Source organism: Prionailurus viverrinus, chromosome C1 (assembly GCF_022837055.1).
Source record: "Prionailurus viverrinus isolate Anna chromosome C1, UM_Priviv_1.0, whole genome shotgun sequence".
NCBI classification, from domain to species: Eukaryota; Metazoa; Chordata; class Mammalia; order Carnivora; family Felidae; genus Prionailurus; species Prionailurus viverrinus.
This window is the reverse complement of record NC_062568.1, coordinates 194,870,642-194,898,412: the sequence shown is the minus strand read 5'-3', so window position 1 is coordinate 194,898,412 and position 27,771 is coordinate 194,870,642. Positions and strand designations below refer to the sequence as shown.

The 27,771-nt window shown below is 53.3% G+C and overlaps 2 protein-coding genes across 17 annotated transcripts in view; both read left to right on the top strand.

Annotated features, from left to right (window-relative positions):
* The first annotated feature begins 2,510 nt into the window (after positions 1-2,510).
* CNKSR1 (connector enhancer of kinase suppressor of Ras 1) lies at positions 2,511-12,758 on the top strand. Of its 2 annotated transcripts, none has more exons than XM_047871036.1 (21): positions 2,511-2,751; positions 5,100-5,257; positions 5,363-5,544; positions 6,102-6,186; positions 6,602-6,643; positions 6,724-6,828; positions 7,388-7,447; positions 7,549-7,617; positions 7,917-8,018; positions 8,166-8,173; positions 8,253-8,326; positions 8,476-8,582; positions 8,660-8,690; positions 9,279-9,451; positions 10,349-10,422; positions 10,565-10,636; positions 11,096-11,169; positions 11,326-11,387; positions 11,470-11,569; positions 11,664-11,845; positions 12,096-12,758. In XM_047871036.1, the coding sequence occupies exons 1-21, from the start codon at positions 2,526-2,528 to the stop codon at positions 12,366-12,368; spliced, it is 2,259 nt and encodes a 752-aa protein (XP_047726992.1). In that variant the 5' UTR covers positions 2,511-2,525; the 3' UTR covers positions 12,369-12,758. The 2 variants fall into 2 exon arrangements, with proteins under 2 accessions (XP_047726992.1, XP_047726991.1); XM_047871035.1 differs by having other exon boundaries at positions 2,514-2,751; positions 8,103-8,173.
* The window catches only part of CATSPER4 (cation channel sperm associated 4), a 30,090-nt gene continuing 13,699 nt past the window's right edge, over positions 11,381-27,771 (top strand). For 5 of the 15 annotated variants that reach the window (XM_047871044.1, XM_047871045.1, XM_047871041.1 and 2 more), the window contains exons 1-10: positions 12,904-13,576; positions 13,700-13,774; positions 14,248-14,391; positions 18,272-18,373; positions 22,979-23,124; positions 23,279-23,399; positions 23,610-23,743; positions 25,027-25,201; positions 26,419-26,630; positions 26,947-27,112. In XM_047871044.1, the coding sequence (XP_047727000.1) occupies positions 13,508-13,576; positions 13,700-13,774; positions 14,248-14,391; positions 18,272-18,373; positions 22,979-23,124; positions 23,279-23,399; positions 23,610-23,743; positions 25,027-25,201; positions 26,419-26,630; positions 26,947-27,112 (1,344 nt within the window). In that variant the 5' untranslated portion in view covers positions 12,904-13,507. Of the gene's footprint in view, positions 11,392-12,903; positions 13,577-13,699; positions 13,775-14,130; positions 14,392-18,271; positions 18,374-22,020; positions 23,183-23,278; positions 23,400-23,609; positions 23,744-25,026; positions 25,202-26,418; positions 27,580-27,771 lie in introns of those variants that run through there. The other 10 variants (XM_047871047.1, XM_047871037.1, XM_047871038.1 and 7 more) reach the window with 10 other exon arrangements.

Here is a 27,771-nt window from a genome sequence, read left to right as displayed (position 1 = left end):
AGGCCCCCAATCCTTTTAGGGGTGCATGGGAGTGGTGAGTCCCTGTCTGTTTCTGCCCTACAGGACAGTGTGTTCAGGCTGGCTCAGGGTAGGTGTTTGATGAAATCAGGGTGGTGGAGACAGGTGTGTGTTTCCTGGGCTTCCCCAGAGCACCGCAGGGAGGCTGTTGAAGGAAGAGGGCAAAACGGAGGAGTGATGAAAGGACACGTGCAGCTCAGGGTATGAGGATGCATGAATGGGGCCAAGGACAAAGCCAGAGAGGGGAGGGCTGTGTTGCACAGGGGAGCCTGCTGGTTCACCAGCGAGGGAGTCAAGCCTGTAGGTACCTTCGAGGACCCTGAAAGATGCAGATAACAATCTGCATTCTTGTTTGATGCCGAATGTAATGGTAGGAGGGAGCCAGGGGAGCGGGCCAAGTTCCAGAGAACTCAATTTGTATGTGAAATTATTAAATGATGGCAACTAACACACACCCATTATATGGGCCATCCAGAGGCCAAGTGCAGAATTTGGATTGGGGGGCAAGATCATGTCAGGCTTTGAAGGCTGGGTACTGGGGCACTGGTAGGGATTCCAAAGTGACACAGTCAGAGGGGCAGGCCCTGGGAAGCCTTCCCAGGCCCCTCTCCATAGAACTAAAGCAATAATCATAGCTCAGATCCATCCCATTTGACAGATTTCAAAACACTTCAAGGAAATCTTCACAGCACTAAGGTCTAAGTGTCTCTGTTTTAGACAGGAAGGAACAGTTCAGAGAGGTGTTGAAATTGGGCGCAGTCACACCGCAAATGGAAGTGATTCTGTCTGATTCCAAAGTCCTGGGAGTCTCCTGGCCTGGGATGGTGGTGGTGGTGGTGATAGCTACAAATCGTATGTCACAGATTGTTGTTCTAAGAGAAAAGCTCTTAACTGGGATTCAGAATACAGAAGGCCGATAAACTTGGATGGGAAAAAAAGTGATATATTTTCACTAAACTGTAACCAAAATTTACCACTTCCTTCTATATGGATTGAAGTATTAGCAGTATCTGTGGCTTTGTCACCAATTGAAATCACAGATTTAAAAAACATTTTTTTAATATTTATTTATTTTTTTTAATGTTTATTTTTGAGAGAGGGAGGGGCAGAGAGAGAGGGAGACACAGAATCCAAAGGAGGCTCCAGGCCCTGAGCTGTCAGCACAGAGCCCGATGTGGGGCTTGAACTCATGAGGTCATGTCCTGAGCCAAAGTCAGACGCTCAACTGACTGAGCCACCCTGGCGCCTCTAAATCACAGATTTTTTCATCCAAATTGTAGTTATTGCAAGTGTCTCAACATTATGTATGCTCATAACTGTTTCAGAATCGTGATAGTTATTAGCCCACCATTAAATCACACCCCTTCAGACACTCCTGCGACATAGCTGCCATTGATTGGGCACCTCTGAGCCCAGTAGAAGGTCAGTGACCAAATGGTAAATCCACTCGTTCTCACACCAGTAACCCAGGCTTCTCCATTATTCTTCTGATTCCTTATATTTAGTGGTTAACTGATAAATACATGTGAAAAGGTGAGTCAAAGACCACCCCACAGTTTAGCTGATATCATTAGAAAAGGAAAATTTAGGGGCACCTGGGTGGCTCAATCAGTCGAGTGTCCAACTTCGACTCGGGACATGAATGCATGGTTCGTGAGTTAGAGCCCCACAGCAGGCTTGCTGCTGTCAGCAGAGCGCTTGTTTTGGATCCTTTGTCCCCCCTCTCTCTCTGCCCCTCCCTCCCTCTCTCTCTCAAAAATAAAAATAAGCATGAAAGAAAAAGAAAATTTAACTTTAACTTCCAGTCTTGTTATTTCATGCTAATAAACCCATTACTATATCATAAATGGGGGGGGGGGGCGGTTAAGATTTTATTTTTTCAAGTAATTTCTACACCCAACAAGGGACTCAAACTCACAACCTGGAGATCAAGAGTTGCATGTTTTACCGACTGAGCCAGCCGGGCGCCCCAATCATAAATTTGTGTCTTTAAGTATATTTTGGTTATAATTCTCTTCCTTGTAATCTCCAGCATTTTTTAATGCTTCCAAAAGCACTATTCTGAGAAAGGGTCCATAGCCAAAAGCGTCTGTGTGCAGAAACGGGGGGTGCTAAAAATCCCTGTTCGAGAAATTTGAGAGCTAATAACGCAGGTACTCTGCACCGCAACCCATTTAACAGAGAAACTGACATGGTAGATAGGGGCACATAGCTAACTAGCAGCACAGCTGGCATTTGCAGCCAGAGCTCTGGCTCTCGAAGTTCTGTACTTTGCTGCTGAGCTCCTGCTCACCTTTATGCAGTTTTGTGCTTGTTTTGTTTTGTTTTGTTTTGTTTTGTTTTGTTTTGTTCCTGCGGAACCTAAAGGACAATCCAGCTTGGGGCGGGATCCCAGGCGCGCTCTAAAGTCGCCTGAGTCACCAATGACACCGCCTCCGGGTCCGGCGGCCCCGCTGCCTAAGGACGCCTGAAGGGCGGGGCAGGAGGCGGACAGGCCGGGGGGGCCAATGGCTGTCGCCGCGCCTCACCTGGCCGTCCACGTGGGCCCAGGTAAGCTGGTGGCTCCGCCCAGAGCCCCGCCCCGGCCGGCCCCCGCCTCTCCCCAGGCCAGACTCCGGGAGCGGAAATTCCTGCGCGGGCGGGACCGGGCGGGAGCGGATCCCAGCGGGCCGGTCTCGGCCATGGAGCCAGTGGCGACCTGGACCCCCGCGAAGGTGGCAGCTTGGCTGAGAGGTGGGTGGGGCCTGGGCAGAGTTGGGCTTGAGGGGCCCGGGGACGGGGAGAGGAAAGGGGAAAAGGACATTCCAGGTCTGTCGGTTAGTCAACAATTTATAGAGTGTCTGCCTTTTACACCCGGGACTGTGCTAGGCAGGATAGGCGAGATGACCCCGGGGGTTCCGAGAACTCAGAAGGGGGTCACTCATCGCCCCAGCATCGCAAGGGGCTGCCAAGGTGGCCGTGGGGAGGCTGTGGTTGTGTAATGAAAACAGGGGGGTGGCCCACGCCCACTCAATCTCCTTCATCTCCCCTCCGCCCCAGGGCTCAGTGGGCTGTTATTAAACCCATTTTCCAGAAGCGGAAACTGACGCACTGAGCCAGGAAGTGACTTGCTCGGGCTTTGGAATATGGCCGGCCCTCCTGTCCTTTCCCTTCTCACCTTGAGGCGCCCAGGGAGAGAAGCAGAAGCCCCAGTCACACCGAAGGGGTTGGCACAACCCCAGCCTGGGAGCCTCAGGAGAGGAGAAGCTGGCCAGAGGCAGTGAGCCCCGATGGGTGGGAAACGGGCCAGGAGTGCAGCTGGGAGAGGGGAGGGGAGTCCCCCTCCTGATGGGAGCAGAGTGCGCTGCTGGCAGGCTGCTGGCAGGCTCCGGGCCACCAGCCCCTAAAAAGCGGGATTCAGGGCTGGAGTCAGACTCCCAGGCTGGGTTCCAGGCCGCGCCCCTCCACTCACCAGCTCTGTGACCAGAGGTCTCAGTTTCTCTATCCACATGATGACAAAGTCAACAACGATCTCATGAAGTAGACAAAACGAGACATTCATGGCAGGTGCCTCGTATGTGTGGCTCAATGTAGGAGGCTTTTGGGAGGAAGGCAGCACAACAGGGTCACTGTACGTGGCAAAGAGCTGCTCATGGAGTAACAGGTCCATGAACTCTTAGTCCAGTGTTCTTAATGTCACACAAGGGGATGAAGGAGAGCTGTCAGTGACACTCACATTCCCCAATGATGGAGCCTGACTTGGAATGGAAGGAATTCCTTCAAAGAGTGAGCAAGCTACTTAATCTCTATTTTTATCAATTTTCCCACCTATAAAATGGGGATAACAATAATCTTTAACTCCTATGTTCAGTGAGAACCGATTGTGTTAATATGTGTAAAGCCCTTAACATTTCGCTCAGCACATAATAAGCCTTCAATAGACATTTTCCCTATTTTAGGCCCGCGTTATGCCAGACATGGGCTGGAGTTAGAGATGAACAGTTAGTTATGGCCCAGAGCCTGAGGGGGTGACCAAGTGGGAGAGGTCGATGCTCAAGTGCAGGCGTTAGTGGAGGCACAGGGGCAGAGGGAGCAGGAGAGCCCTCCGACTTACCCTGGGAAGTCATGGAAGGCTTCCTGGAGGCAGTTGAATTAAAAAGGGGAGTGAGGGAGCTAGAACAGTCTGGGCAGAAGAAATAAGACATGCGAGGACCCTGAGGCAGAAGAGCATCTCAGGAGTTACACTACAGGGACTTAGTGCCCGGATCATACAGGACCTTGCAGACCAGGCTAAAGAGTCTGGTGATAATACTGTGGTGGCTGTTACTGTCTACCATGAACCTGGGAATAGGCCAAGTGTTTGACATATCTCAGTCATGTCACTTAATACGCACAGGATTAGAAGGTAGGTGCTTTTATTATTGCCATTTCACAGGTGAGGAAACTGAGGCATAGAGCAGTTAAGTTACTTGCTCACGTACTAGCCCTCCCTGACTCGAAGGTCTTGTGCTCTCATCACCATCCCCATGGTTCTCAGACTTGAGTAAAGCACCTGGAGATTTGGTTAAAATGGAAAATGCTGGGCCTACTCGGAGTTCTGATTCAGGGGGTGGGGCTGAGAATTTGTGGGGGTTTTTTAAGTTCATTTATTTATTTTTGAGAGAAACAGGGACACTGCGGGTGGAGGAGGGGCAGAGAGAGAGGGGAAAGGGGATCCCAAGCAGGCTCCGCGCTGCCAGCGCCGAGCCCCATGCGGGGCCTGAATTCACAAACCGCATGATCCTGACCTGAGCCAAAACTGAAAGTCGGACACTTAACCCACTGAGCCACCCAGGCACCCCAAGAATTTGTGTATTTCTAACAAGTTCTCCAGTGAGGCTGTCACTGCAGGTGCTCTGGAGACCCTTTGAGAGCCATTATCCTCTACTCTTCTACTCAACTCAGTAGCTGAGGGCAACTCAGAGTTTCCCTCTGTGAAATGGGTCCCCAGATTGATGCTAGGAACAGATGGGAGGGAACAGGGCTTTGTGGGGGTGAAAAAGTGGCCTGAAAGGCCCTGGCACTCCCGGCCCCCTCCATGCTGGCCCCTGTTCTCCCTCCAGGCCTCGATGACTCCCTGCAGGACTATTGCTTTGAGGACTGGGAGCTGCCTGGCAAGTACCTGCTCCAGCTCTGTCCCCAAAGCCTTGAGGCTCTGACCGTATGGCCTCTGGGCCACCAGGAGCTCATCCTGGAGGGGGTGGAACAGCTTCGGGCCTTGGTGAGTGAATGGTGGCCACACTGGCTGCAGCTTCCATCCGCCTGGGGGGTTGCTGATGGGGGGCTGGCCACTGTCAGGAGATAACCTGCCTTTACTCTGGTGCAGAGCTCTGGGCGACAGACAGAGAATCTGCAGAGCCTGACGGAGGGATTGCTAGAGGTGACCCAGGCCTTCCAGAGCTTAGTCGGAGGCCACCTGGAAGGCTGTGCTGAGCCCCCTGCTGATGTCCTTAGCGCGGCTGTGGAACTGGTGCATGAGGCCCGTGCCCTCCTCTTCTGGCTCAACAGGTACCTCGGGCTCCTCCCAAGACCCTGGTTGGGCTGACTGGTGAAGGGACCCTTCTCATCCCTGGCCGCCTCCGGGGCGTGGGAGAGAAGAACAGAGCTTGGTTCTTGTTCAGATATTGTGGAGCAGGACGAAGAGGTTATTTGGTCAGTGCAGGGGCACCGGGATGCCTGGGTTCCCACTCATTCATAGCACTGCATAGAGAGCTTCTCCACTCTTCAGTGCTGCTGCTTGTCCCACAGGTCCCAATTCAAATGTCACCTCCTCTGGGAAGCCTTCCCTGTTGGGTGTTCTTAGAGCTCCAGACACCTCACAGCAGCTGAAGTTATATCATTATTGCTGTAATCATGTTCCTAGAACAGGGCTTGGGACATATCAGGCACTTGACAAATAAGTCTGGTGCTAAGCTCTTTAGATTTATCCATCATCTTCTTTGCCCCCATCAAAACCGTCAGAGTAAGCGTTATCTATCCCCAAATGAGTCGTTGGCTCTGAGCGGTTCCATGACTTGACCGGTCAGCACAGCCTCCTAACCACTGCTCCATACTTCCCCCGTCAGGTACCTCTTCTCTCGCTTAAACGACTTCTCGGCCTGTCAGAAGATTGGGGAGTTGTGCGCGGAGCTGGGCCAGGCCTTGCAGGAGGTAGAAGAACCAGGGGCCAGGCTTGGCCCAGTTTGTAGGGACCAAGTCAGGCTAGAGCTTTTTATAACCTGTGAATCAGCACAGGATCGGCTGTGGGGGTTGGGAAGAGGCAGAGGCAGGAAGAAGAGAGGCCTGGCCGCTGGGTAGGGGGCAATGGGGGCCTGGGGTCTCCTAGCTGGCAGGGGCAGCTCAGAAAGTTTGACTCTCAAGAGAGGGTGGGGTGGGGGAGGGCATGTATGGTGACTTCTGGGGCCTGGCATCAGGGGACGAGACCTTGGAGCCAAAGCTCTGAGGCCCCGTAGTTCTGGGAGGAGACCAGCATGCAGGACGCAGGGAGGGATTTTGGGGAAGCCCACCCTGTCCTCTGAGAAGGCAGTGCCCCCGACTCAGAGAAAACTGTCCTCTCTGCTTCCAGGACAGTCCAGCAGCTGAGAAGGAGAGCAAAGTCCTGAGCATTGTGAGTGTGGGGTTGAGTGGGGAGTAGGGGTGGCGGTGGGATGGGGGCTCAAGCTAGACATCCTGCTCCCCCTCCCCCAGTGCAGCCATGTGGTAGAGATCTGCCATGCCATCCTGAGCTGCAGCCCCCAGGAGCTTCTAGAGCAGACGGCTGTGCTGGAGCGTGTGCAGCTGGACGATCCTTTGGTGAGCGCTGACCCCTTGGCGGCCTTGTCCGGGTCCTCGGATTTGGCTATAGCCTCCCACAGAACCCTGTACTGTTATGGCTGGAAGGCCTTTTCTGTACAGCTGTTAAAAAAGGCCCAGAGAACTTTCCTGGGGACACACTGTCATTCAGCACTCTCTCCAGTCCTGAGGGGCTTTAGCTGGTATGGTCTCAGGTGACACGTTCCAGTCCTGGACACAGACCTGGCAGGTTAGGGGACTGGGGAAAGGACATGGACTTTTCTGCCTTAATCTTTGACTAGTTAGGAAAACAGGAGCCTCCAGCCCTGCCCTGTCCCTGCCCCATCCCTGCTTGTCCCTTCAGGAGGGCTGCTGAGAATCTCCTACTTCGTTAGTCAGGGGACCAGCTTCCCTCTGGCCCTTACTGGAGGAGGAGGCAGGGGCCCAGAGAGGAGTGGCAGGCCCTAGGTCACACAGCGAGGTGGGCAGTGCCAACCTGGGGCCAGCTCTCCCCCATTCCCCCGACCCAAGAATCCCAGTTCCCTCATACTCTCAGTGACTGCAGCCTCTGCTTTGGCAGGGTCTGGAAATCCACACCACCAGTAACTGCCTGCACTTCGTGTCCCGCGTGGGCACTCAGGTGAGAATCCCACGCTCTTCTCAGCTGCCGTCTTACCCTCCGGCTGAGCCGGCTTCAGGCCCATGGAAAGCACACCCTATGAGCCCCACCCCCCATACCAGGTCCCTGCGGACTCCCGGCTGCAGATCCTGCCTGGAGACGAGATTGTCCAGGTCAACGAGCAGGTGGTGGTGAGTGAGGGAGAGAGGGACACGGCGGGAGGTGAAGGGGCTACCGAGTAGAGCCCAGGGCTGGTGGGTGGGGAGGGTCCCTTGGGGAGACCAGGGCTGTGGGAGCTGCCTCCCGTGAAGTGAACCAGCTCCCACAGGTCAGAGTGGCCTTGGCAGAGGCAAGGTATAGGGGCTGATGGAGGCCTCCTGGAGGAGGAGTGGCAGGAGGCCAAGGGCGAGGGCTGTTGGCTTACTCCAGAGCTTCCTGGCCAGCTCCATCATCCCAGAGTCCCTGTCCTTCCCCCTGCCCTGTCCCCCAGGTGGGCTGGCCCCATAAGAACGTGGTGAGGGAGCTGCTTCGAGAGCCAGCCGGGGTCAGCTTAGTGCTGAAGAAGGTCCCAGTACCAAAGACCCCCCCACAGGTAACTGTCCCTCAGCCCTGCCCACAGACTGCTTTTAGACCCCCCTCGTCATCAGCTCTGTCACCATTTCTGGTTGTTCCCCAGACCCCTCCTCGGGCCCTGGGCTCCCCACAGCTGACGATCTCCTCGCTGGCTCTCACCCCACAGTCTCCCAGGTAATGGCTCTGCTGCAGGTGCAAGGGGAGGAGGGGGAGCCACAGGCTCACTCCTTTCATCTCCCCTTGCCCTCCCCAGGGCCCCACCCGAAGACGTCTTTGCCTTCGACCTGACTTCAAACCCAAGTCCTGGACCCAGCGCTGCCTGGACAGGTAGTTTCAAACTCCCACCAGGTGGTAGATGCCCCAGGCAAGGCATGTGGGATGCCTGGCTCTGATCCCCAGACTCCAACACCCTCACCCTACTGCCCAGCCTGGGGCTAGGCTCACGGGCCCTCCTCTCTCTCCTTCCTCCCTGACAGCCTCTACCTCCCTTGACCCTGAATCCCTACCCATTTTCCCTGCACCCCCAGCCACACTCCCAGCAGGGGTAGCAATGACTCGGGAACCCCAGGAGCACCCTGACAAGGTAAGGTGAGGGCTCAGCGAGGAGGGGTGTGTGGCTCCGGCCCCAGATCCTTCTCTAACCCCTTATGGTCTTTTCAGAGTCCTGTCCCTCGTCAGAAGAAGTCAAAAGGTAAAAGATGTACCTGACTGGGTGGAGGTCCCCTGATATGAGCTCTTAGAAGCGTTTACAGTGCTTGGCAAGACCACCCCTCACATTTCACACACAGCTTCTCTTGAACAGCTGTTTCTGGGGTCAGACAGACCTGTGCTCCCAGCCTGGCCCTCTCACCTGCTCCGTGACTTTGGGCCAATGGCTTGTCCTCTGATTTTTCATCTCCTCGTCTCTAAAATGGGAAGGGTCGGGGGCGCCTGGGTGGCTCAGTCGGTTGAGTGGCCGACTTCGGCCCCGGTCATGATCTCGTGGTTTGTGAGTTCGAGCCCCGCCTCGGGCTCACTGCTGTCAGCGCACAGCCCGCCTCAGATCCTCTGTCCCTTCTCTCTCTGCCCCTCCCCCACTCGCACTCTCTCAAAAATAAATAAATACATAAATAAAACGGGAAGAGTCAGCCCTACCTCAGGGAGACACCTGTAACATTTCAGGCGTAGAGTCTGGGTTCAGAAATACCACCGGGGAACGCTGGTGGGGGAGTGGGGAGCACATTTGGGGGTCCCGGATGCCTTGCCGGTCCCTGATCACCCAGGCCGTGCTGTGCTGCAGGTGTGGCAACGCGGCTGAGTCGCCGGCGGGTGTCATGCCGGGAGCTGGGCCAGCCAGACTGTGACGGCTGGCTCCTGCTGCGCAAGGTGGCTGGTGGCTTCATGGGTCCGCGCTGGCGCCGCTGCTGGTTCGTGCTCAAGAGACACACACTCTACTGGTACCGCCAGCCCCAGGTGAGCACCACCCCCCACCCCAACACAGGTCAGCAGGTGAGTCAGAGCCGTGGTTCTTGTCCTTATTCCACCATCCACTCCATCTGTGGTCATAGGCAGGCCGCAGACCCCCCTGCCCCCCGAGCCCTATCTGTAAAACAAGGATGCTTTTTGGAGAGAAATGAGTGAATATGTGTGGAAAAGCAGTCTGGGAAAGGTATCGCGGGCAGTGCAGAAAGAATCACGTTTATTCTGCCCACCTCTCCTTCCTCTTCTGTTACTCTGTCTGTCCTAGTGATGGGCCATTTGTTCGACTGTTTATTCATTCAACAAACATTCAGGTGCCTACCGTGTACCCAGCTCTTAGCCGGCTACTAGGGACGCAGGGAAGACTTGGGCAGTTCCTGCTCCTCTAGGCTGGTGGGGGGAGGATGTACACACACTCAAGGACAGTTCAGGGGACACAGGCCGTGACGAAGGAAAAGCCCAGGGATGGGGAGCAGCCCAGCAGAGGTAGACAGTCCAGCCTGAAGAGTGGAGAAGGCCCCCTGAGAAATCAACGCCTGGGGGTTAGTTGGATGGAAAGGAGAAAAAAGCCAGGAACAGAGAGCAGCATTTGCAAAGCTCAGGGGTATGAAGCAGCTTTGTGTGTGTCTAACGACAGAACAAAGGTATAAGCAGTCTTGTCTCTCTGGCTGTTTGCCTGGATATCTTTGGTTCCCCTTCGCTGTCTCAAAGGTGCCCCTTGGTCATAACCCTGCCCCCACCCCAGATTCCTGCCCTGAGCTCTAGGCAAGGGGAGATTTGTGGTTGGAGAGCCCAGAACACACCCTCTCCCCTCCCCCGCTCCAAGAACCTGACTGGGCCTCGAGGGTGTTGGGCCTTCGAGCTGACCCTCACGCTATGATTCCCCCCCAGGATGAGAAGGCTGAGGGCCTCATCAATGTTTCCAACTACAGTCTGGAAAGTGGACAGGATCAGAAGAAAAAGTAGTTAAGTCCTGGACTGTGATAAGCTGGGGGGGTCGGGCAAGAAAGGGAGAGTGGGGAAGTGGGGGCAGCAGGTAGCTGGGATTCCCAGTCCAGTTCTGGATGGGCACAGCCAGGCTGACCCAGGCCCTGTGCCCCCTGGCAGTGTGTTCCAGCTCACCCATGACGTGTACAAACCCTTCATTTTTGCTGCTGATACCCTGGAGGATCTGAGCATGTGAGTGCCACCCCCCTGATGTCCCAGCTTCCACATGAGTGCTTGGGTGCTTGGAAACCTGGATTCAAATCCCAGCTCTCAGATAGGAGCTAGTCAAGGCATTCACTTCTCTGAGCCTCAGTTTCATCATCTATAAAATGGGTTAATAAAAGTTCCTGCGTGGCTGGACTGGGTGACTGCGTGGCTCAGTTGGCTAAGTGTCTGCCTTTTGATCTCAGCTCAGGTCTTGATCTCAGGATCGTGAGTTCAAGCCCCGTGTTGGGCTCCACACTGGGCATGGAGCCTGCTTAAAATAAAATAAAATAAAATAAAATAAAATAAAATAAAATAAAATAAAATAAAACAAAGGGTCCCTACCTCTCAGAAGTGCTCTGGAGATTAAATCAGAAGACGATATAGGTAAAAAGCCCAGACATATAGTAAATGGCAGCTCCCTGAGACCCGTTTGCCCCTCCACAGGTGGGTGCGCCATCTCATCACCTGCATTTCCAAGTACCAGTCTCCAGGCCGGGCCTCCCTGCCCCGCGAGGAAGGTGGGTGTCTCACCAGGTCTCAGCTGAGCCTCTGTCTTTCCTGGAATGGGGGCTGGGAACTCTCATGCTCTAGCCCACTCCCTGGCCTCCCGAAACCCTGTGATGCTGAGTGGGCTCCCCAACTGCTCCTGTCCCGCCCCCCCCCCCCCCCTCCAGACTGCTACAGTGAGACAGAAGCAGAAGATCCTGACGATGAGGCTGGGTCCCGCTCGGGCTCGGTGAGTAGGAGACTGGTAGGGGGCAAATGGCAGACCATGGGGGTCGGAATGCCACCCTTCTCTCCTTCTACCCTGCCCACAGCCCAGCCAAGCCCGAGCTTGGAGTCCACTCCATGGAGACACATTACCTGCAGCCACCCCCATGCAGGGTGGCCCACGGACTTCCTTTGGCCCACCAACAGGTGCTGTGCTGGGGCTGGGAGCTGGGATGGATGGTGGAGTGGGGGTGGTGGGGGCTGGGATGGGCACATCCTCATCTGCTCCCCCCTCCCACAGACAACAGTGAAGGGGCACTGGAAGGAATGGTGTGGGGGCTGAGGCAGGGTGGCGTGTCCCTCCTGGGCCAGCCACAGCCTCTCACTCATGAACAATGGCGGAGCTCCTTTATGCGGCGCAACCGAGACCCCCAGCTCAATGAACGAGTGCACCGTGTGCGCGCGCTACAGAGCACACTCAAGGTCAGCTGGAGGGCACTGGGCGTGGTGAAGGACTGGGCTCTGGGCTTTCGGCTCTGGCCTTGAGCTCTGGGCTCAGCTGTGGGCTGGGCCAAGTTCTAGGTTCCCGGAGCCAGACTCTCAATTTAAGGATCAGTGCTAGACCGGGCCAGGTGCTGGGTTCTAAGCACCAGACTCCAGAGTTAGCTCTGGGCTTGGGCTCTGCCCTTCTCCCTGGGTGATCATGACCCCTTAGCCCCCACCCTCTTCACAGGCAAAGCTGCAGGAGCTGCAGGCCTTGGAGGAAGTGCTAGGCGACCCTGAGCTGACTGGAGAGAAGTTCCGGCGGTGGAAGGAGCAGAACCAGGAGCTCTACTCAGAGAGCCTGGGAGCCTGGGGCTTGGTGCAGGCTGAAGGCCACCACTCCCAAGTCCTGATCTCTGACTCCAGAGAACAGTCTTCCCACCCCCTGCCCTCTGACCCCGAGGAACAGTCCCATCTCTGCCCCCTGACCCCAGAGAGCAACCGCGGACCTCCTGACCTCTGACCCTGGCTAGTACCCTGGCTCCTGACCTGTGGCCTTGACGACCACCTCAGCCTGCAGCCTCTGACATGCCCAGGACAGAGCATCCCCGGGTTCTATTCAAAGTTGCAGGTAGCGCTAGTCCACGTATCACCCCAAGGTGCCCCCCTTTGCCTCAGCGTCCACCATTTCTGTTCCTCTGTCCCTCAGAGTGGGCTAAGGTGAAGTGAGCTCTGTGCCATCCTCTCTTGCCAATTAAGGAGTGAGAAGCGGGGCTAAGGAATTCTCTCTCCCCCTCTGACCTACAGGGGCGTAAGACTGTGCACTTCTCCCTCCCCCAAGCCAGCCTGTGTAGGTGTTCGTTTCACACAAGAGACCCTTTCAACAGAATAAAATCAGTGTATCTAAAATGAATCCACATGTGCCTTTGACTTCCATATTAGAACCAGGAATCTGTCCCCAGAGGGGACAGGGCTGGAAGGATGTCAGAAGGGCACGAATGCTCTTGGTAACTAGTCTGCCATGCGTTCACACTGGCCTGGGCCCTATTCCCGGAGCTCCATGCCTGCCAGGATGATGGGCTGCTGATCCGTGCTAGTGAGGGCTTCCACTCATGCCCATCTCTCCCCAGCCCTTTGGAGACCAGAGGGTGCTCTCCTGCCCCATCCCCGGGGGCTCAAAGAGAAACAGAAACCAGCCTTTTACTCTAGATAGAGAAACCCATCTTGCATGGAAGGGCAGGGTGGGCGGGCCTGGAGACTGGGGCGGTGGATGGTTTAGCCCACGGAGAGGAGCACAGGTTGAGGTTTGCTGGGAGGAGGGCCTCTGGGCCAAACACTGCTCTTCACTCCTCCAAGTCTTACCTCCAGCTCCTGGACCCAGAGCAGGGACATGCCCCTGTATCTCTCCATCCAGGCCACACAAGAGACCTGACCTGTTCCCATCAGCCTCTGACCGCTGACCGCAGCCCAGCCCCTTAGTGTCCCTGGCTTCCTCCCTGGGGACCAAGGGGAGTCAGTGGGAGGAGCTTCTCTTACAGTCAGAATTCCTTGGTGGAATGCAGACAGCTGGAGGTCACAGAGTCCTCTATGATCTCACCACGAGGGGGAGCAAGGCCACTTGGAATGAAGTTTCTTTGATAAGTGGGAGGAGACGGAGCAGCTATGATGGATAACCGAAGGACTTGGTGGCAGCAGTGGACCGACATCAATATCAAACCTTTGAACGTCATGGTAGGTGGCCTCTGCCTCGGCCCACCCAAGCTGGGCATACCAGCGTAGGGTGGGGCACAGGACACCGCACTGGGTCCCCAGGGGCAGTGGCCGCACTGATGGGCCCTCTCCTCACCCTCACAGAGGGCCACTCACGAGCCCTACGCCCGGCCGGAGGAGCAAGTGCTGATCAACCGCAGAGACATCACTAGCACGAGGGTAAGGAGGAGGCCTGGGCTGCAGCCGGCAGCGACCCCCACCCCACAGTCACCCTTCTGCAGCTGTGCCCAGGGGGCAACAGGCCATCAGAATAACGCCGCCCCTTCTATTTTCTAAACAACCCCCCTGAGGACCCTCCCCAGCAGTGATCCCTGTGTTGGCCCCCTCATGGCATGTTAGTAACCTCCAGGCAGTGCTCCCTACGGGAACCCTTATATAATGACAGTCACCAGCAGAGACCCCAGAAGTCTCCCTTCCAATGATCCCCACAAAGATCCCCCAACAGTCACCCGCTTTTAGTGGCCGTATAGGTAGTGACCCCTACACTGATGCCCCCATTTCATGACCCCTCTCAGGCAACTTCTCCCCTTAGAGTGGCCCCCCCCGGGACCCCATTCACTGAGAACAAACGTCCAGGCAGAGGCCTCCCACTGTGACACCTGCCTGAAGGAAGGTCCCCTGCCCTCTCCCAGGATACCTGGGACATGCAGGAGTTCATCACTCGCATGTACATCAAGCAGCTGCTTCGTCACCCAGCCTTCCAGCTGCTGCTGGCCTTGCTGCTGGTGGTCAACGCCATCACCATTGCTCTGCGCACCAACTCCTTCCTTGGCCAGGTGGGACTCCAGCCTGACCTCTGCCCCCACTGATCTAATGGGGCAAGGGCTGGGTGAGGCACTTTTCTCTCGGGGCCCCAGACTCCTCATCTGTTCATGGTGATTGGATTGAATGTTCTTCAAGGGCCTGTCAATTCTGACGTTCCAGGGAACTAGAGATCAAGGAAGACCTTGTGGTGGAGGGGGCCCAGATTTGAGGAAGGCATTGGGTTTGTAGAGAGGAAGGGCAGGAGAAAAATGGTGTGAGCAGAGGCAGACAAATGGGTGCCTGGTTGGGAAGGGTATCCCATTATATGTGTGTGTGTGTGTGTGTGTATACACACACACACATATATATGTACATACACACACACATTTTTAAGTTTATTTATTTTTGAGAGAGAGAGAGAGAAAACACAAGTGAGGGAGAGGCATAGAGGGCGAGGGAGAGAGAGAGAATCCCAAGCAGGCTCTGCACTGACAGCCCAATGTGGGACTCGAATCCATGAACCGTGAGATCATGACCTGAGCCCAAGTTGGAGGCTTAACCGACTGAGCCACCCAGGCACACCAAGGGTATCCCATTTTAACAAATAGTCACAAAGCGAGGATCACTCTGTGCTGGGGTTCCGGGCATGATCACAGCAGACCCAATCCTGTCTCAGACTCGTGCACGTCATTACAAATGCCTGAGTGTCAGAGTACATGGGAGCTCAGAGTAAGCATCCCGGTAGGGTCAGGGAAGCCTTCCTGGAGAAAAGGATGCTTCCGCTGAGAACGAAGAGTAAGGAGGAGTTGGCCAGGCAAAAGTGTTTTGTTTCCCAAAAACACTTGGGAAAGAGTGTTTAGGGTGGGCAAAACAGCTCGTGAGCGAGTTCTGTGTGTCGGTCTGGAAGTCCAGTATGACTTTGGTCTTATCAATGTTTTAATTTCTTTACAAGGCGTATACTACGTACGTGAATTATGCTATTTGAAGTCAGTGTTTTAAAAATGTCCAATGTGGTGGCTGATGATTTCAGAGAGATGGTCAGCAGCTAGATGGTGCGGGGTTTTTAAGTTATCATAAGGAGGATGGCCTCTATCCTATGTCGTTGGAAAGTCAGGGAAGGGTTTAAAGCGCGAAAGTGACATAACCAGACGTGTGTTTCAGAAAACTTACACTGGCTGCTACAGTGTGGACCACGGAAAGGAGGGTGCCAAGTCTGGCAAGTTTAGTGAAAGATGGTGGGTCTTGGACCAGGGCCATGGCTGTTGGTAAAAGAGGTCACATGCATTTGAAACTCTCTAGGAGTTGAATCCATGGGCCTCCCGACTGCTTTTCTTTATAGCAAACACTTCATAAGCACTTCCTATGTGCCACCTTTTTTTAACATACATCATCATCTCACACGTGTAGGGAAGGGGAGAGCAAGAAGTTACACTTCTGGCTTGAGTAACTGTGTGGGGACGGTGCTGTTTGTTGGGACGTGGGGACATAGGACAATGAGTGGGTTTGGGGAGAATGCCGAGGTCACTTTGAATTGAGTAGCATTTGAGGCGCCCATGCAATATCCACATAGAGATGTCTAGTGAGAGGTTAGAGCTCAACTCTGAGATCCTGCTGAGAGCTCGGGGTGGGGGGGGGTGGGGGTGGAGATTCCAACGTGAGGGCTGCCAGCGTCTGGGTGGATGGTTGCCAGAAGCTAAAGGAGTAGACAAGGTCACCTGGGAAGAGCATATCCAGTGAGAAGGGAAGAACGCCAGGACAGAGCTCTGAGGAGAGTCTCCAACTGAAGGACAGAGAATGGAGGAGGTGCATGAAAGACTGAGGAGGAGTGACCAGTAAAGTGGGGAGGACCCAGGAGAGTGTGCTGTCTGGTCTGGGGCCAGAAATGGCAAGAGAGGAGGCCAGAGAAGGATCATGGAGCATCCCTTGGATTTAGTTCCTGTGGCCTTGACAGGAGCTGCCTCCCATGTGGTGGAGGCAGACACCCAACAGCCAAGATTGCAGCACAAGTAGAACTACAAGGCAGCTTCAACCCCTCAACGGATCGTGAAATCAGTTTAGACTGCAGATACCAGCATTCTGATACAGAATGAAGTAGAATGAAAAAGAATGAAATGGAAATTGTACGTGTGTGCACATGCGAGAGAGTGGGGGAGGGGGAAAGAGGGAGGATGTGAAATACAAAATTCACCTCTTACTATAGGTCCCAGTCAAAAAATGCTAGCTAAAAGCTCTAGTGTAGGATAGGTGTCCATGAAGGTCATGGCCTGTGAATACCAGACTGGTTTTGAACCTTGTCCCTATGCCATTGGGAGCCATAGCAGGCTTGTGGGTGGAGGAAGCAACTCTGATTTAGCCATGGATGCTCATGACTTGGAGAAGGCAGATGGAGTATTTAGGAAGCTCTTGCAGCAAATAGTGCAGAGAGTTTATTGCCCCCGGGAGTCAGCGGGGTGGAGCTGAGGGGACAGAAAGCTCTTCCTTGTTATAGACCGACATCCCTGGCCCATGACACCCTTAGGGTATTTGGAACAGGCAGGGAGCCCAAAACCTTAATCTCCCATCTGGGTTTAAGAAACTCTGCCCAGCCTCTCATTGGCCAGTGGATATGGGTGAGGGCAAGGTTGTGGGGACCAGGAGGCCTCTGCGTGTGGTAGTGAACCTTGAGGCACTGAGTCTGTTGGCCATGGAAGTGGAGAAAGAGAGGAGTCCAAGGGACTTTGGTAACTGCCAGGGTGGAGTTGGAGGCTGGGAGCTGTTAACAGGGTCACAAACTATAGTAGGGTTACAGCTTCATGGGAGATTGGGGGAAAGTGAGTTGGATTTTTTTTTTTTTTAATGTTTATTTATTTATGTTGAGAGAGACTGAGAGAGAGCTGGAGTGGGGCAGGGAGAGTGGGAGAGAGAGATTCCCAAGCAGGCTCCATGCTGTCAGTGCCAAGCCCAATGTGGGGTTCAGTCCCACGAACTGGGAGGTCATGACCCGAGCCGAAATCAAGAGTTGGATGCTTAACCGACTGAGCCACCCAGGCGCCCCAGTGAGTTGGATTTTAAACAGAATTCAAGGTCATGGTCATCCATCCATGAGTCCATCCACCCAGGGAACTGGACCCGTGAGTAGGCCGGCGGCGGGGGGTGGGGGGCATATGCAGGAAGTCGGTCAGGCCTTGTCTGGGAGATTTGGGAGACAAAGCAGCAGGAGTGTCTGGGACAACCAGAGAAGGAAGGATGAGGCTTGGTGCCCTCTGTCTCAGTGGCCAGGGCCTTTCCTTCCAATCCTGGAGCCTGTTCTGCCTCTCAGCCACCTCCCTTTTTCAAGTATTCCTGCTCCAGAGGTTAGGAGCAAAGGTTTATAGTCAGACAACAGTCTTTTTTTTTTCTTAATTCTTTTTTTAATGTTTACTTATGTTTGAGAGAGAGAGTGAGACAGAGTGTGAGTGGGGGAGGGCCAGAGAGAGGGAGACACAGAATCGGAAGCAGGCTCCAGGCTCTGAGCTGTCCGCACAGAGCCCGACACGGGGCTCGAACTCACGGACCACGAGATCATGACCTGAGCTGAAGTCGGACGCCCAGCCGACTGAGCCACCCCGGCGCCCCTATAGTCAGACAACAGTCTTTATTGCTAACTCTGTGGCCTCAGGCACCTCTCTGATTCCTCATCTGTGAGACGGGAATAAAGCCCACTTTGGAGGACGATGGTGATGCTGACATGAATGACACATGTGGGGCCTTAGCACGGTGCCTGGCATGTACATGGACAATGTGGACTAAAGGCAGCTGCCAAGTTGCTGAGGATGAAGAGCAGCAGGATTACGGGCCTGCCCTTCCCCCCACAGATGCCCCCCTGCCCAGCCTTGCCCAGGCTCTGTTCCACTGACCTCTCTGCCCCTCTCTTTTTCTCTGTCTTTCATATAGAAACACTATGAGTTGTTCTCTACCATAGATGACATTGTGCTGACCATCCTTATCTGTGAGGTCCTCCTCGGCTGGTTAAATGGCTTCTGGATTTTCTGGAAGGTGAGATCCTGGGTCCTTTCGGCCATCACCCCAACTCCTTAGGGACTGCACCCCACTCCTGGGCTTCTGGTCCCACAAGCCGAGGGTCTGTGTGTGTGTGTGTGTGTGTGTGTGTGTGTGTGTTGTGTGGAGAGAGAGACCAACCACTTCTGAGATGTCTGTGATGCAGCAGAAAGTAATTTGTACTGGGGCACCTGGGTGGCTCAGTCAGTTAAGTGTCTGACTCTTGATTTTGGCTCAGGTCATGATCTCATAGTTTGTGAGTTTGAGCCCCAGGTCGAACCCCTCATTGGGCTTTAAGCTGACCACATGGAGCCTGCTTGGGATTTTCTCTCTACCCCTCTCTCTTTGCCCCTCTCTCTTTGCCCCTCACAAGTGAGCACTTGTGCAAACCCCTATAGTCAAGTCATTTCTGAAGTCAAGGGATTTATTTTGCCTTTGGCCATGTTTGAGAAGAGATTTTAAGAAAACCTACTAGGGGCGCCTGGCTGGCTCACTCAGTGGAGCATGCAACCCTTGATCTCAGGGTTGTGAGTTCAAGCCCATGTTGGGTATAGAGACTACTTAAAATAAAATATTTTTTTTCAAGCATATAAAACAGTTTTTTTTTTTTAACGTTTATTTATTTTTGAGACAGAGAGAGACAGAGCATGAATGGGGGAGGGTCAGAGAGAGGGAGACACAGAACCGGAAGCAGGCTCCAGGCTCTGAGCTGTCAGCACAGAGCCCAACGCGGGGCTCGAACTCACGGACCGCGAGATCATGACCTGAGCCGAAGTCGGCCGCTTAACCGACTGAGCCACCCAGGTACCCCTAAAACAGTTTTTTTAATGTTTATTTCTGAGAGAGAGAGACAGAGACAGAGCATGAGCAAGGGAGGGGCAGAGAGAGAGGGCGACACAAAATCCAAAGCAGGCTCCTGCGATCAGCACAGAGCCCAACATGGGGCTCGAGTCATGAACCACGAGATCATGACCTGAGCCAAAGTCAGCTGCTTAACCAACTGAGCCACCCAGGCACCCCTAAAATAAAATATTAAAAAAACAACAACAAGACTATCAAGTCTTTATACCTTTCAAAAAAAGGAAGTATCATTTAAATACAGTTACCAGGGGGCGCCTGGGTGACTGTCATTTGAGCGGCCGACTTCGGCTCAGGTCATGATCTCACGGTTTGTGGGTTTGAGCCCCGTTTCGGGCTCTGTGCTGCCAGCTCAGAGCCTGGATGGAGCCTGCTTCGGATTCTGTGTCTCCCTCTCTCTCTGCACCTCCCCCGCTCACAGTCTGTCTCTCTCTCTTTCTCTCTCTCTCAAAATAAACATTAAAAAAAAATTTTTTTAATACCATTACCAGGATAACCAGTTAGAATTCTAAGCTTTCCAGGGGTCAGAGGTTCACAGAACACGGTGTAGTTGAACCCAGAACAACATTGCTGAAGTCTGGGCGTCTTAAAGACTGCTTTGTGCAAATAACATTTGCAAGGATGTTCATTACCAGAACATCGAAGGGATGGTGCACACCCTTAGTGTTTCCTCACTCGAGGGGAGGGGAGTAGGTACTGTGCTTTGTGTGAACATTTCAATGGTCCACTTTATCAGAATTAGCCCTGGAGGCAGGCAGACATCTGTTCCATAAGAGAAAACATTTCCTCCTTTGTATCTTCTTGAGATTTTTTTTTTTTTCAGCAGCAGTAGGGGGTCTGCACTTTCTTAGCAATGCTTCTTTAATTTTTTTAATTTTTATTTAAGTAAGCTCCACGCCCAGTGTGGGGCTTGAACTCAACAAAGGACCCTGAGATGGCAAATCACACCCTCTGTGGGCTGAGCAACCAGGCACCCCAGGGGGCCTTGCACTTTCAAGGTTAACCCCCAGGCTTTCATTAGGACAAGGGAATTGAAGCAAGCCTGAGAATCTTGTGCTCCTCCCAGCCACTCTGCTTGTCCCTTGAACCCAGGGTTCTCAACCTCAGCACTATAGACCTTTTGGCCTGGATGATCCTTTATTGTGGGGGCTGTCCTGTGCACTGGAGGGTGTTCTGAAGCATTCCTGGCCTCTCCCCACTAGATGCCGCTTAGCACCTTCCTAATTGTGACAACCAAGAATGTCCCCAGACATTGCCAAATGTCCCTTGGAGGGCAAAATCATCCCTGGCTGAGAACTCATGTCCTAAACCCTAACCTTCATCAGGGGCCAGGGTGAAAACCAGGGTTTGTTAGAGATTGTTTCTGCCTCCTTCTCCCTCACCCCCCTGGCTGTTGTGGAGGAGGGAGGCTGGGGGAGGGAAAGAGGAAATGCAGGAAAGTGGAAAGCCTGTAAATTAATATCTCAAAATATGACCCCACCATGTAGGAATCCCCAAAGTTTTGTCCCCAGCTCTTCCTTTTCTTCTACTCTTGTGGATTCCTTTTTCCTCCTGACCCCCACAGCCTATTAATCAGTTTCACCGCCTACCCATTTCTCAAATGTCTTGCCGCCTCTGCATCTTTGCTACCCCTCTCTAGCTCTTGCCTGGTCTTCTCCCACTAGGATGTTGCTTTAGCCTCCAGGATACCCCCCCCCCCCCCCCATCAAAGTAATCTCCCCAAGGCACAGGCCAAAGTATCCTTAAAATCCTGCCCTGGCTCCCTGTTGTTTATAGGATCAGGTCGAAAGGCTTTATAGTGCTTAAGGCCTTCCACAATGTGGCCCTTGCTTATTTCTGCAGCCTCATTTTTCCCTGCCTTGCCCTTGAAGTTCCGGCTACCAGACTGCTTGCAGCTGCACTCCCCAGCGCATACCCGCACGCACACGCACGCGCACGCACCCTCACGCATCCGCGCACACCTCTGCTTCTCGCCTCCATGCCTTTGTGCAAGCTGACCTCTCGTCTATGAAAGCTCCCTGCCACTTTATTCATTTGCTCTACTCCTGCTTACAGCTTCAGACTCGTTCAGAGATCTTCTCTTCCAGGAAGTCCTCCCGCCTCTCCCAGGCCAGGTTAGGTGTTACTGTGTCTCCCTGACAATCTCTCTCACATGGAGTTTCAATTTACTGTCAATCTGTCTTCCTGGAAATTGTGTGCCCTGCAGGGCAGAAGTCCTCTTGTATCCTCAGGATCTGGTGCAGGGTCTGGCATATAGTAGGAGCTTAATACTGGCTGGTTAGAGCGCCGGATCTGTGGCCAGGCTGACTTGCGTCTCCTGATGTACGTGTAGGCACAGGCACGCCGAATGTGGGATTCCAGGAGGGCTTGTGTTCACTGTTCTACCTGATACGTTTAAGAACTTTTTTTTTCCATTAGAAAAAGTTTTCTTGGGGCGCCTGGGTGGCTCAGTCGGTTGGGCGGCCGACTTCGGCTCAGGTCATGATCTCGCAGTCCGTGAGTTCGAGCCCCGCGTCGGGCTCTGTGCTGACAGCTCAGAGCCTGGAACCTGTTTCAGATTCTGTATCTCCCTCTCTCTGACCCTCCCCTGTTCATGATCTGTCTCTCCCTGTCTCAAAAATAAATAAAACGTTAAAAAAAAAAAGTTTTCTTTTTGAATATTTAATGCAGATATAGATTGGTTGAAAACTATATTGAAAGGTACACAGAGAATTCTTCCTTCCACTCCCTCCCTTCATCTCTTCCCCTCCACCCCAGGTAATCTTTTTAGATTTATAGCCTATCAGTGTGTATTTTGCGATCATAAGCTAATATGTGTATACTTTAGTTTTCTTTTGCCTTTGTCCTCCATCCCTCCTCTCCCTCCCTTCCTTTGTTTGCCTTTGCCTCCCTCCTCCCTCCCCTCACACTTTGCTTTTGTCACTTAATGGATCCTGGCAACCTTTCTGTATCAGTACATGGAGATATTTCCCATTTGTCTTTTTTGCTACGCAGCGCTCCATTGAATAAATGCTCCGTGGTTTATTCAATCGGTGTCTCATTGCGGGACACTTTAGTTGTTTTCAACCTTACACAGGTGTCATTTTGTACTTGAACCAGAGTTTCCGTGGGTCAGATTTTAGTAGTGGGATCACTGGCTAAAACATACATGTATCCACTGTTTGTTAGATAAATTCCCCCTTTCATGGCTGTGCTTGAACTTTTCATACATGAGGCTCCTTCCTCAGTCCCCACCCCTATGTAACTTTGTGCCTTACTGGACAGAGAGCTTGTAAAAATTTCCTGTCTCTGTCTCTGTCTCTGTCTCTGTCTCTCTCTCGTACAGTGAGGGCTAGTGTACTTCTGAACTGGCTACCGAAGTAGTGTTCTTGAATGTTTTTATTAGTATTTACTTTTATTGTATTATTAATTATAGTGTGAGCCACACAAAGCCTGGAGCATCCGAACGCTCTCCTGTCACCTAACCGTAGGGCCAGGCCATTTTCAGCAGTGCGCTAGCCCAGGTGGCTGCTCAGCTTAGGAACTAGCTGTGTGTACATGAGAGTCTCCACCGTGTGTCTCTGAGACTGCGCTTGGCTGTGGACACACGGACGAGACAGGGAGGGCATGTGTGTTTTGTGGCACGTTTGGGGAATGCAGATAAGTAACAGCAGTGGATGGCAGGTGACTGGCCCTGCTCTGAGAGGAACACTGAGCCTCCCAACCTTGGGGCAGTGGGAGGGCAGACCCAGGATGTCCCCACAGGCTGGGCCTGATAGACCCCACTGGGGCTGGCCCCCCCAACCCCCCCAGGACGGCTGGAACATCCTCAACTTCCTTATCATCTTTATCTTGCTCCTGGGGTTCTTCATTAATGAACTCAGTGCCATCTCTATCACCTATACCCTCAGGTGAGCTGGGAACTCGGGAGAAGAAGGGGAACTGTCTGGACCCCGGGAAGGAGATGAGGTGGGGATCAGCTCTGCCTGTCTGGGCAGGTCAGGGGGCGGGGGGAGGAGGGGCCTGGGAGGGGCCAGGGGGCACCCCTGAGAGGCTGTGCCACAGGGCGCTTCGTCTGGTGCACGTGTGCATGGCGGTGGAGCCTCTGGCCCGGATCATCCGTGTCATCCTGCAGTCGGTGCCTGACATGGCCAATATCATGACCCTCATCCTCTTCTTCATGCTGGTCAGTGCCCTCCCTTGCCCTCAATCCTCCCCTTCCCTGAGCGGGGCCCCTGGGTCATTGGGGATACAGGGGTGTCTGGAAGAAGAGGAGAGGCCTATGGGCCTGAATCCCTGTCATTCCCTTGGCGGTGTTCATTTGTGTGGCATGTGCATGTCCTGTCCCCAAGGTCCCTGGGTGAAGTCCAGGCATCTTCTCTGGTTTCTCTGGCAGGTGTTCTCCGTGTTCGGGGTCACTCTCTTTGGTGCGTTTGTGCCCATGCATTTCCAGAACATGCAGGTTGCCCTGTACACCCTTTTCATCTGCATCACCCAAGATGGCTGGGTGGACATCTACAGGGACTTTCAGTGAGTGTCTGTGGGGCTTCCGGGCCCCCAGCCCAGTGAGGCGAGGCAGTGGGAGTGGGTGGTCCAGAGCTTGGGATGAGGGTGTGCCCAGCAGGAGGGGGGTGCCTGGAACTTCAAACTGGGGAAAGGGAGACCCCTGAGACTGGGGCCTCTGGGTTTGTGGCCTGCTTGAAGCCTTGTTCCCCTTGAAATTCCACCTGTTCAAAGTCCTACTGCAGTCCTGTTCATCATTTCTCCTGTCATGCTAAACAACTGGGTAGGTCTTGAGCAAGAGAGCAGCTCTGTGGTTTCAGGACAGCCTCCCAGCCCACATCTGAGCCCACCAAGCTGCCTGGATTCCTGGGAACTCAGAGCCTCATTTCATTCTTTCTTACACCTGCTGCCCAAGGCCATTTGGGGCCATAGATGGCCACCAGGTTCTGTTCTTTTCCATTACCCTATTTGTTTCCAGTGCACTCTAGGAAGTGGGTCCTCCTGACTGATTTCTTTTTATCTCTTGTGAGACTAGAAGCACAGCTGGCAAAGGGTTTCTGTGGGCACTACCCATTATGATGTAGGTAGTGGGAAAATCATAGAGTGTACAATAAAGGTATACTGGAGGCTGGGCTTTTGAGTCTTTGCTCCATCACACTAGCCATGCAACCTTGGACAAATTCCTTCATCTCTCTTCTGAGCCTCAGCTTCCTCACCTGCTGATTGGGGATTATTGTAATTAACTGTGTCTGAATTGCTGTAAGGATCAACAGAAAAAATCTATTTAAATCTCTTAGCATAGAGCCTGGCACAGAGTATCTCTATATGCGCGCGCGTGCGTGTGTGCGTGCGTGCGTCTATGTGTGTGTGTGTGTGTGTGTGTGTGTGTGTGTGTGTGTATGGAAAGAGAGAAAGAAAGACCTAGTCTTTAGGAAAATATTTTATAGGAGATTCATAACAAGGTATTAATAGTAGATGGGTTTTTTTTTCCTATATATCTTCCTTCTAATTCTCCTATTATGAGCTTGAGTTATTTTTTAAAATAAGAAAATCGTGAATGAAGAGTGTAGCCAATAGATTAAACTTGATAATGCCGATGGACACATCCCCACCTTAGAGGGCTGGCTTGAGGCCCTGTGTGCTCAACAAAGAGCAGCTGCTATGACAGTCAGGAACAGGCATTCGATCAGCACAACAGCAGTGAGGTAGCAGACCCAGTGGGCCTTGAGGTAGTGTCCCCGTTTCCTAGATGGGGAAATCGAGGCTCAAAGGGCCAGGGAGGTGATGGGGCCCCTGTCTGCCATCTCCAGGATGGAGACAAGAGAGTACGCAATGGAGATTGGGGGTGCTGTCTACTTCGCCATCTTCATCACCATTGGTGCCTTCATTGGCATCAACCTGTTGGTCGTTGTGGTGACCACCAATCTGGAGCAGATGATGAAGGCAGGGGAGCATGGACAACTGCATCAGACAACCTTCCGTGAGGTGAGTGGGATGGGAGGGCAGAAGGGAGGAGGGCGCAGAATGTACTGACTTGACTGTGTATATGTGCACATATGTGTGTGTATGTGTGTATGTGAGCGCACATGCACATGCTTCCACACTCGAGGGGCTGGGGAAAGTCAAGCCTGAAACCTGGGGGCAGCATCCCCTACCTTGAGTGACATCTGAGGGGTATGGATTTCCTAGATTTTTAAAGTTTTTTTATTTTGAGAGAGAGAGAGAGCATGCGCGTGCACAAGGGGGGAGGGGCAGAGAGAGAGAGAGAGCTAGAGAGAGAGGATCCCAAGCAGGCTCCACACTGCCAGCACAGAGCTCAATGTGGGACCTGAACCCATGAACCATGAGATCATGACCAGAGCTGACACTTAACTGACTGAGCCACTCAGGCGCCCCCTAGATGCCTTACTTCTTTTTAAAAAAAAAATTTTTTTTTCAACGTTTTTTATTTATTTTTGGGACAGAGAGAGACAGAGCATGAACGGGGGAGGGGCAGAGAGAGAGGGAGACACAGAATCGGAAACAGGCTCCAGGCTCCAAGCCATCAGCCCAGAGCCCGACGCAGGGCTCGAACTCACGGACCGTGAGATCGTGACCTGGCTGAAGTCGGACGCTTAACCGACTGCGCCACCCAGGCGCCCCTAGATGCCTTATTTCTATGGCAACTCAAAACTGAGTGGCTGGGTGACCTTTGGGCAGATAACCAATTTAAGCCTCAATTTCTTCTGCAAAATGGGAATAATAATAGTTATTTTCTCATAGGACTATTATGAGAATTATGGAGATAAATGAACACACATACAACTCATTAAATGTTAGCTGCAGTGCTACTCATTCAGGGGTAGAACTTCCAAAAGGTCGGTGGGGGTGGAGGGTGGAGTACTTCCAAAATGTTGACGGCTGTGGGCTATGACTTCAGAGTAGACAGGGCTTTAGAAGTTGGCTGGGTAGGATTTATCAGGAGGGAAACTGGGTGCTAAATTTTGAAAAGGGGCTAAGAATTTTCAAAGAGGTAGGGAAAGGGCTTATGCATCTGAAGCCTCCCACCACCAGCGTAGGGAGGCTAAGATCTGTTGGAGCTCAATGAGGGGCATTAGAACCCTGGTATCCTAGGAGACTCATCCTCCCCGAAGCCAAGCAGGAAGGGACTGGGGGAGGGGTGCCGGCTGAGCTCTGTCCCTTCCCCGTTTCCCTCTTCCCAGACAGGCAAGGAGGAGGAGGATGGAAGTAACTACCTGCCACTGGTGCACTGTGCGGTCGCCCGTTTGGAGATGTCTGGCCTCCCCCAGGAGCCACTTACGGGGGGCAACCTGTCTAACCTCTCGGAAAACACCTGTGACAACTTTTGCCTGGTGCTCGAGGCAATACAGGAGAACTTGATGCAGTACAAGGAGATCCGAGATGAGCTTAACATGTAGGCCGGGCATTGGGGGTACCCCGAGTCCCATAAGTCTGAGCTGAGCGCAGACCTCGGGGCCATCACCATCCTATAACACGGACCCTGGGGCCCTACTTGACCGGGGTCTGTGGGTGCAGGAGCTAGAATCCCCAGACCTCCCTGTTCTTCCATCCCAAGTGAACGCACAGCTTTGGCTGGATCTCCATAGGAGTGAGGGGGGAGGGCAAAGCGGGGTGGATGCCAGGGAAGAGATGTGGGGTCTGCCCCCCTTTTTCTCCTTCCCCTCCAAACTCCCTCAGCCCTCGGAAAGTACTCACCCCTCTGCCCCCAGGATAGTAGAGGAGGTGCGCTCCATCCGCTTCAACCAGGAGCAGGAGGAGGAGCTGATGCACAAGCATGTGTCCCTGAGCCTGTCGGTGGTGAGTGGGTCCTCCCTGGACATCCACGACATGACTTGCCAGCAAGACTTGATCACTGCGCTCATCAACAGGGATAAGGTGCATGCAGCTTCCCTCTCCTACCCAATAAGTGCTCGTCCAGCCACCCCACCCAGCTCAGCCTCTGCCCCATTAGTCAAACTTTCTGTCGATTTCAAGACTGGTCTACCTTCTAGACTTCTGTGCATGGACTGCGCTCCCTCAGCCACAGCTGATCGGTTAGGTTCCACCCTTTCCTCCTCAGAGAGCCTCTGCCGGCTCCCTTCAGGCTCCTCCCATGGAGCCACTTATGTTTCTAATGCCTTCAAACCTACCCCTTCCTAGGGTGGCTTGAGCCAGCTCAGTTTCTGCTTAGTGGCAGATACGTAGGCCCACTGGGGGCAGAGGGCCCCTGGGTTCTCTCCAGGGTGCATCAGAATGGCCTCCTCTTGGGGCACCTGGGTGGCTCAGTCAATTGAGGGTCTGACTCTTGATTTGGGCTCAGGTCATGATCCCAGGGCTATGGGATTGAGCCCTGTGTTGTGCTCTGGGATAAGCATGGAGCCTGCTTAAGATTCTCTCTCTCCCTCTGCCCCACTACCCCTGCTTGTGCTCCCTTTCTCTCTCTCTCTTAAAAAAAAAAAAAAAATATATATATATACACACACACACACACACACACACACACACACACAGCCTCCTCCTGAGGGAGGAAGCTTTTAGGGAGAAAAAGGCACACA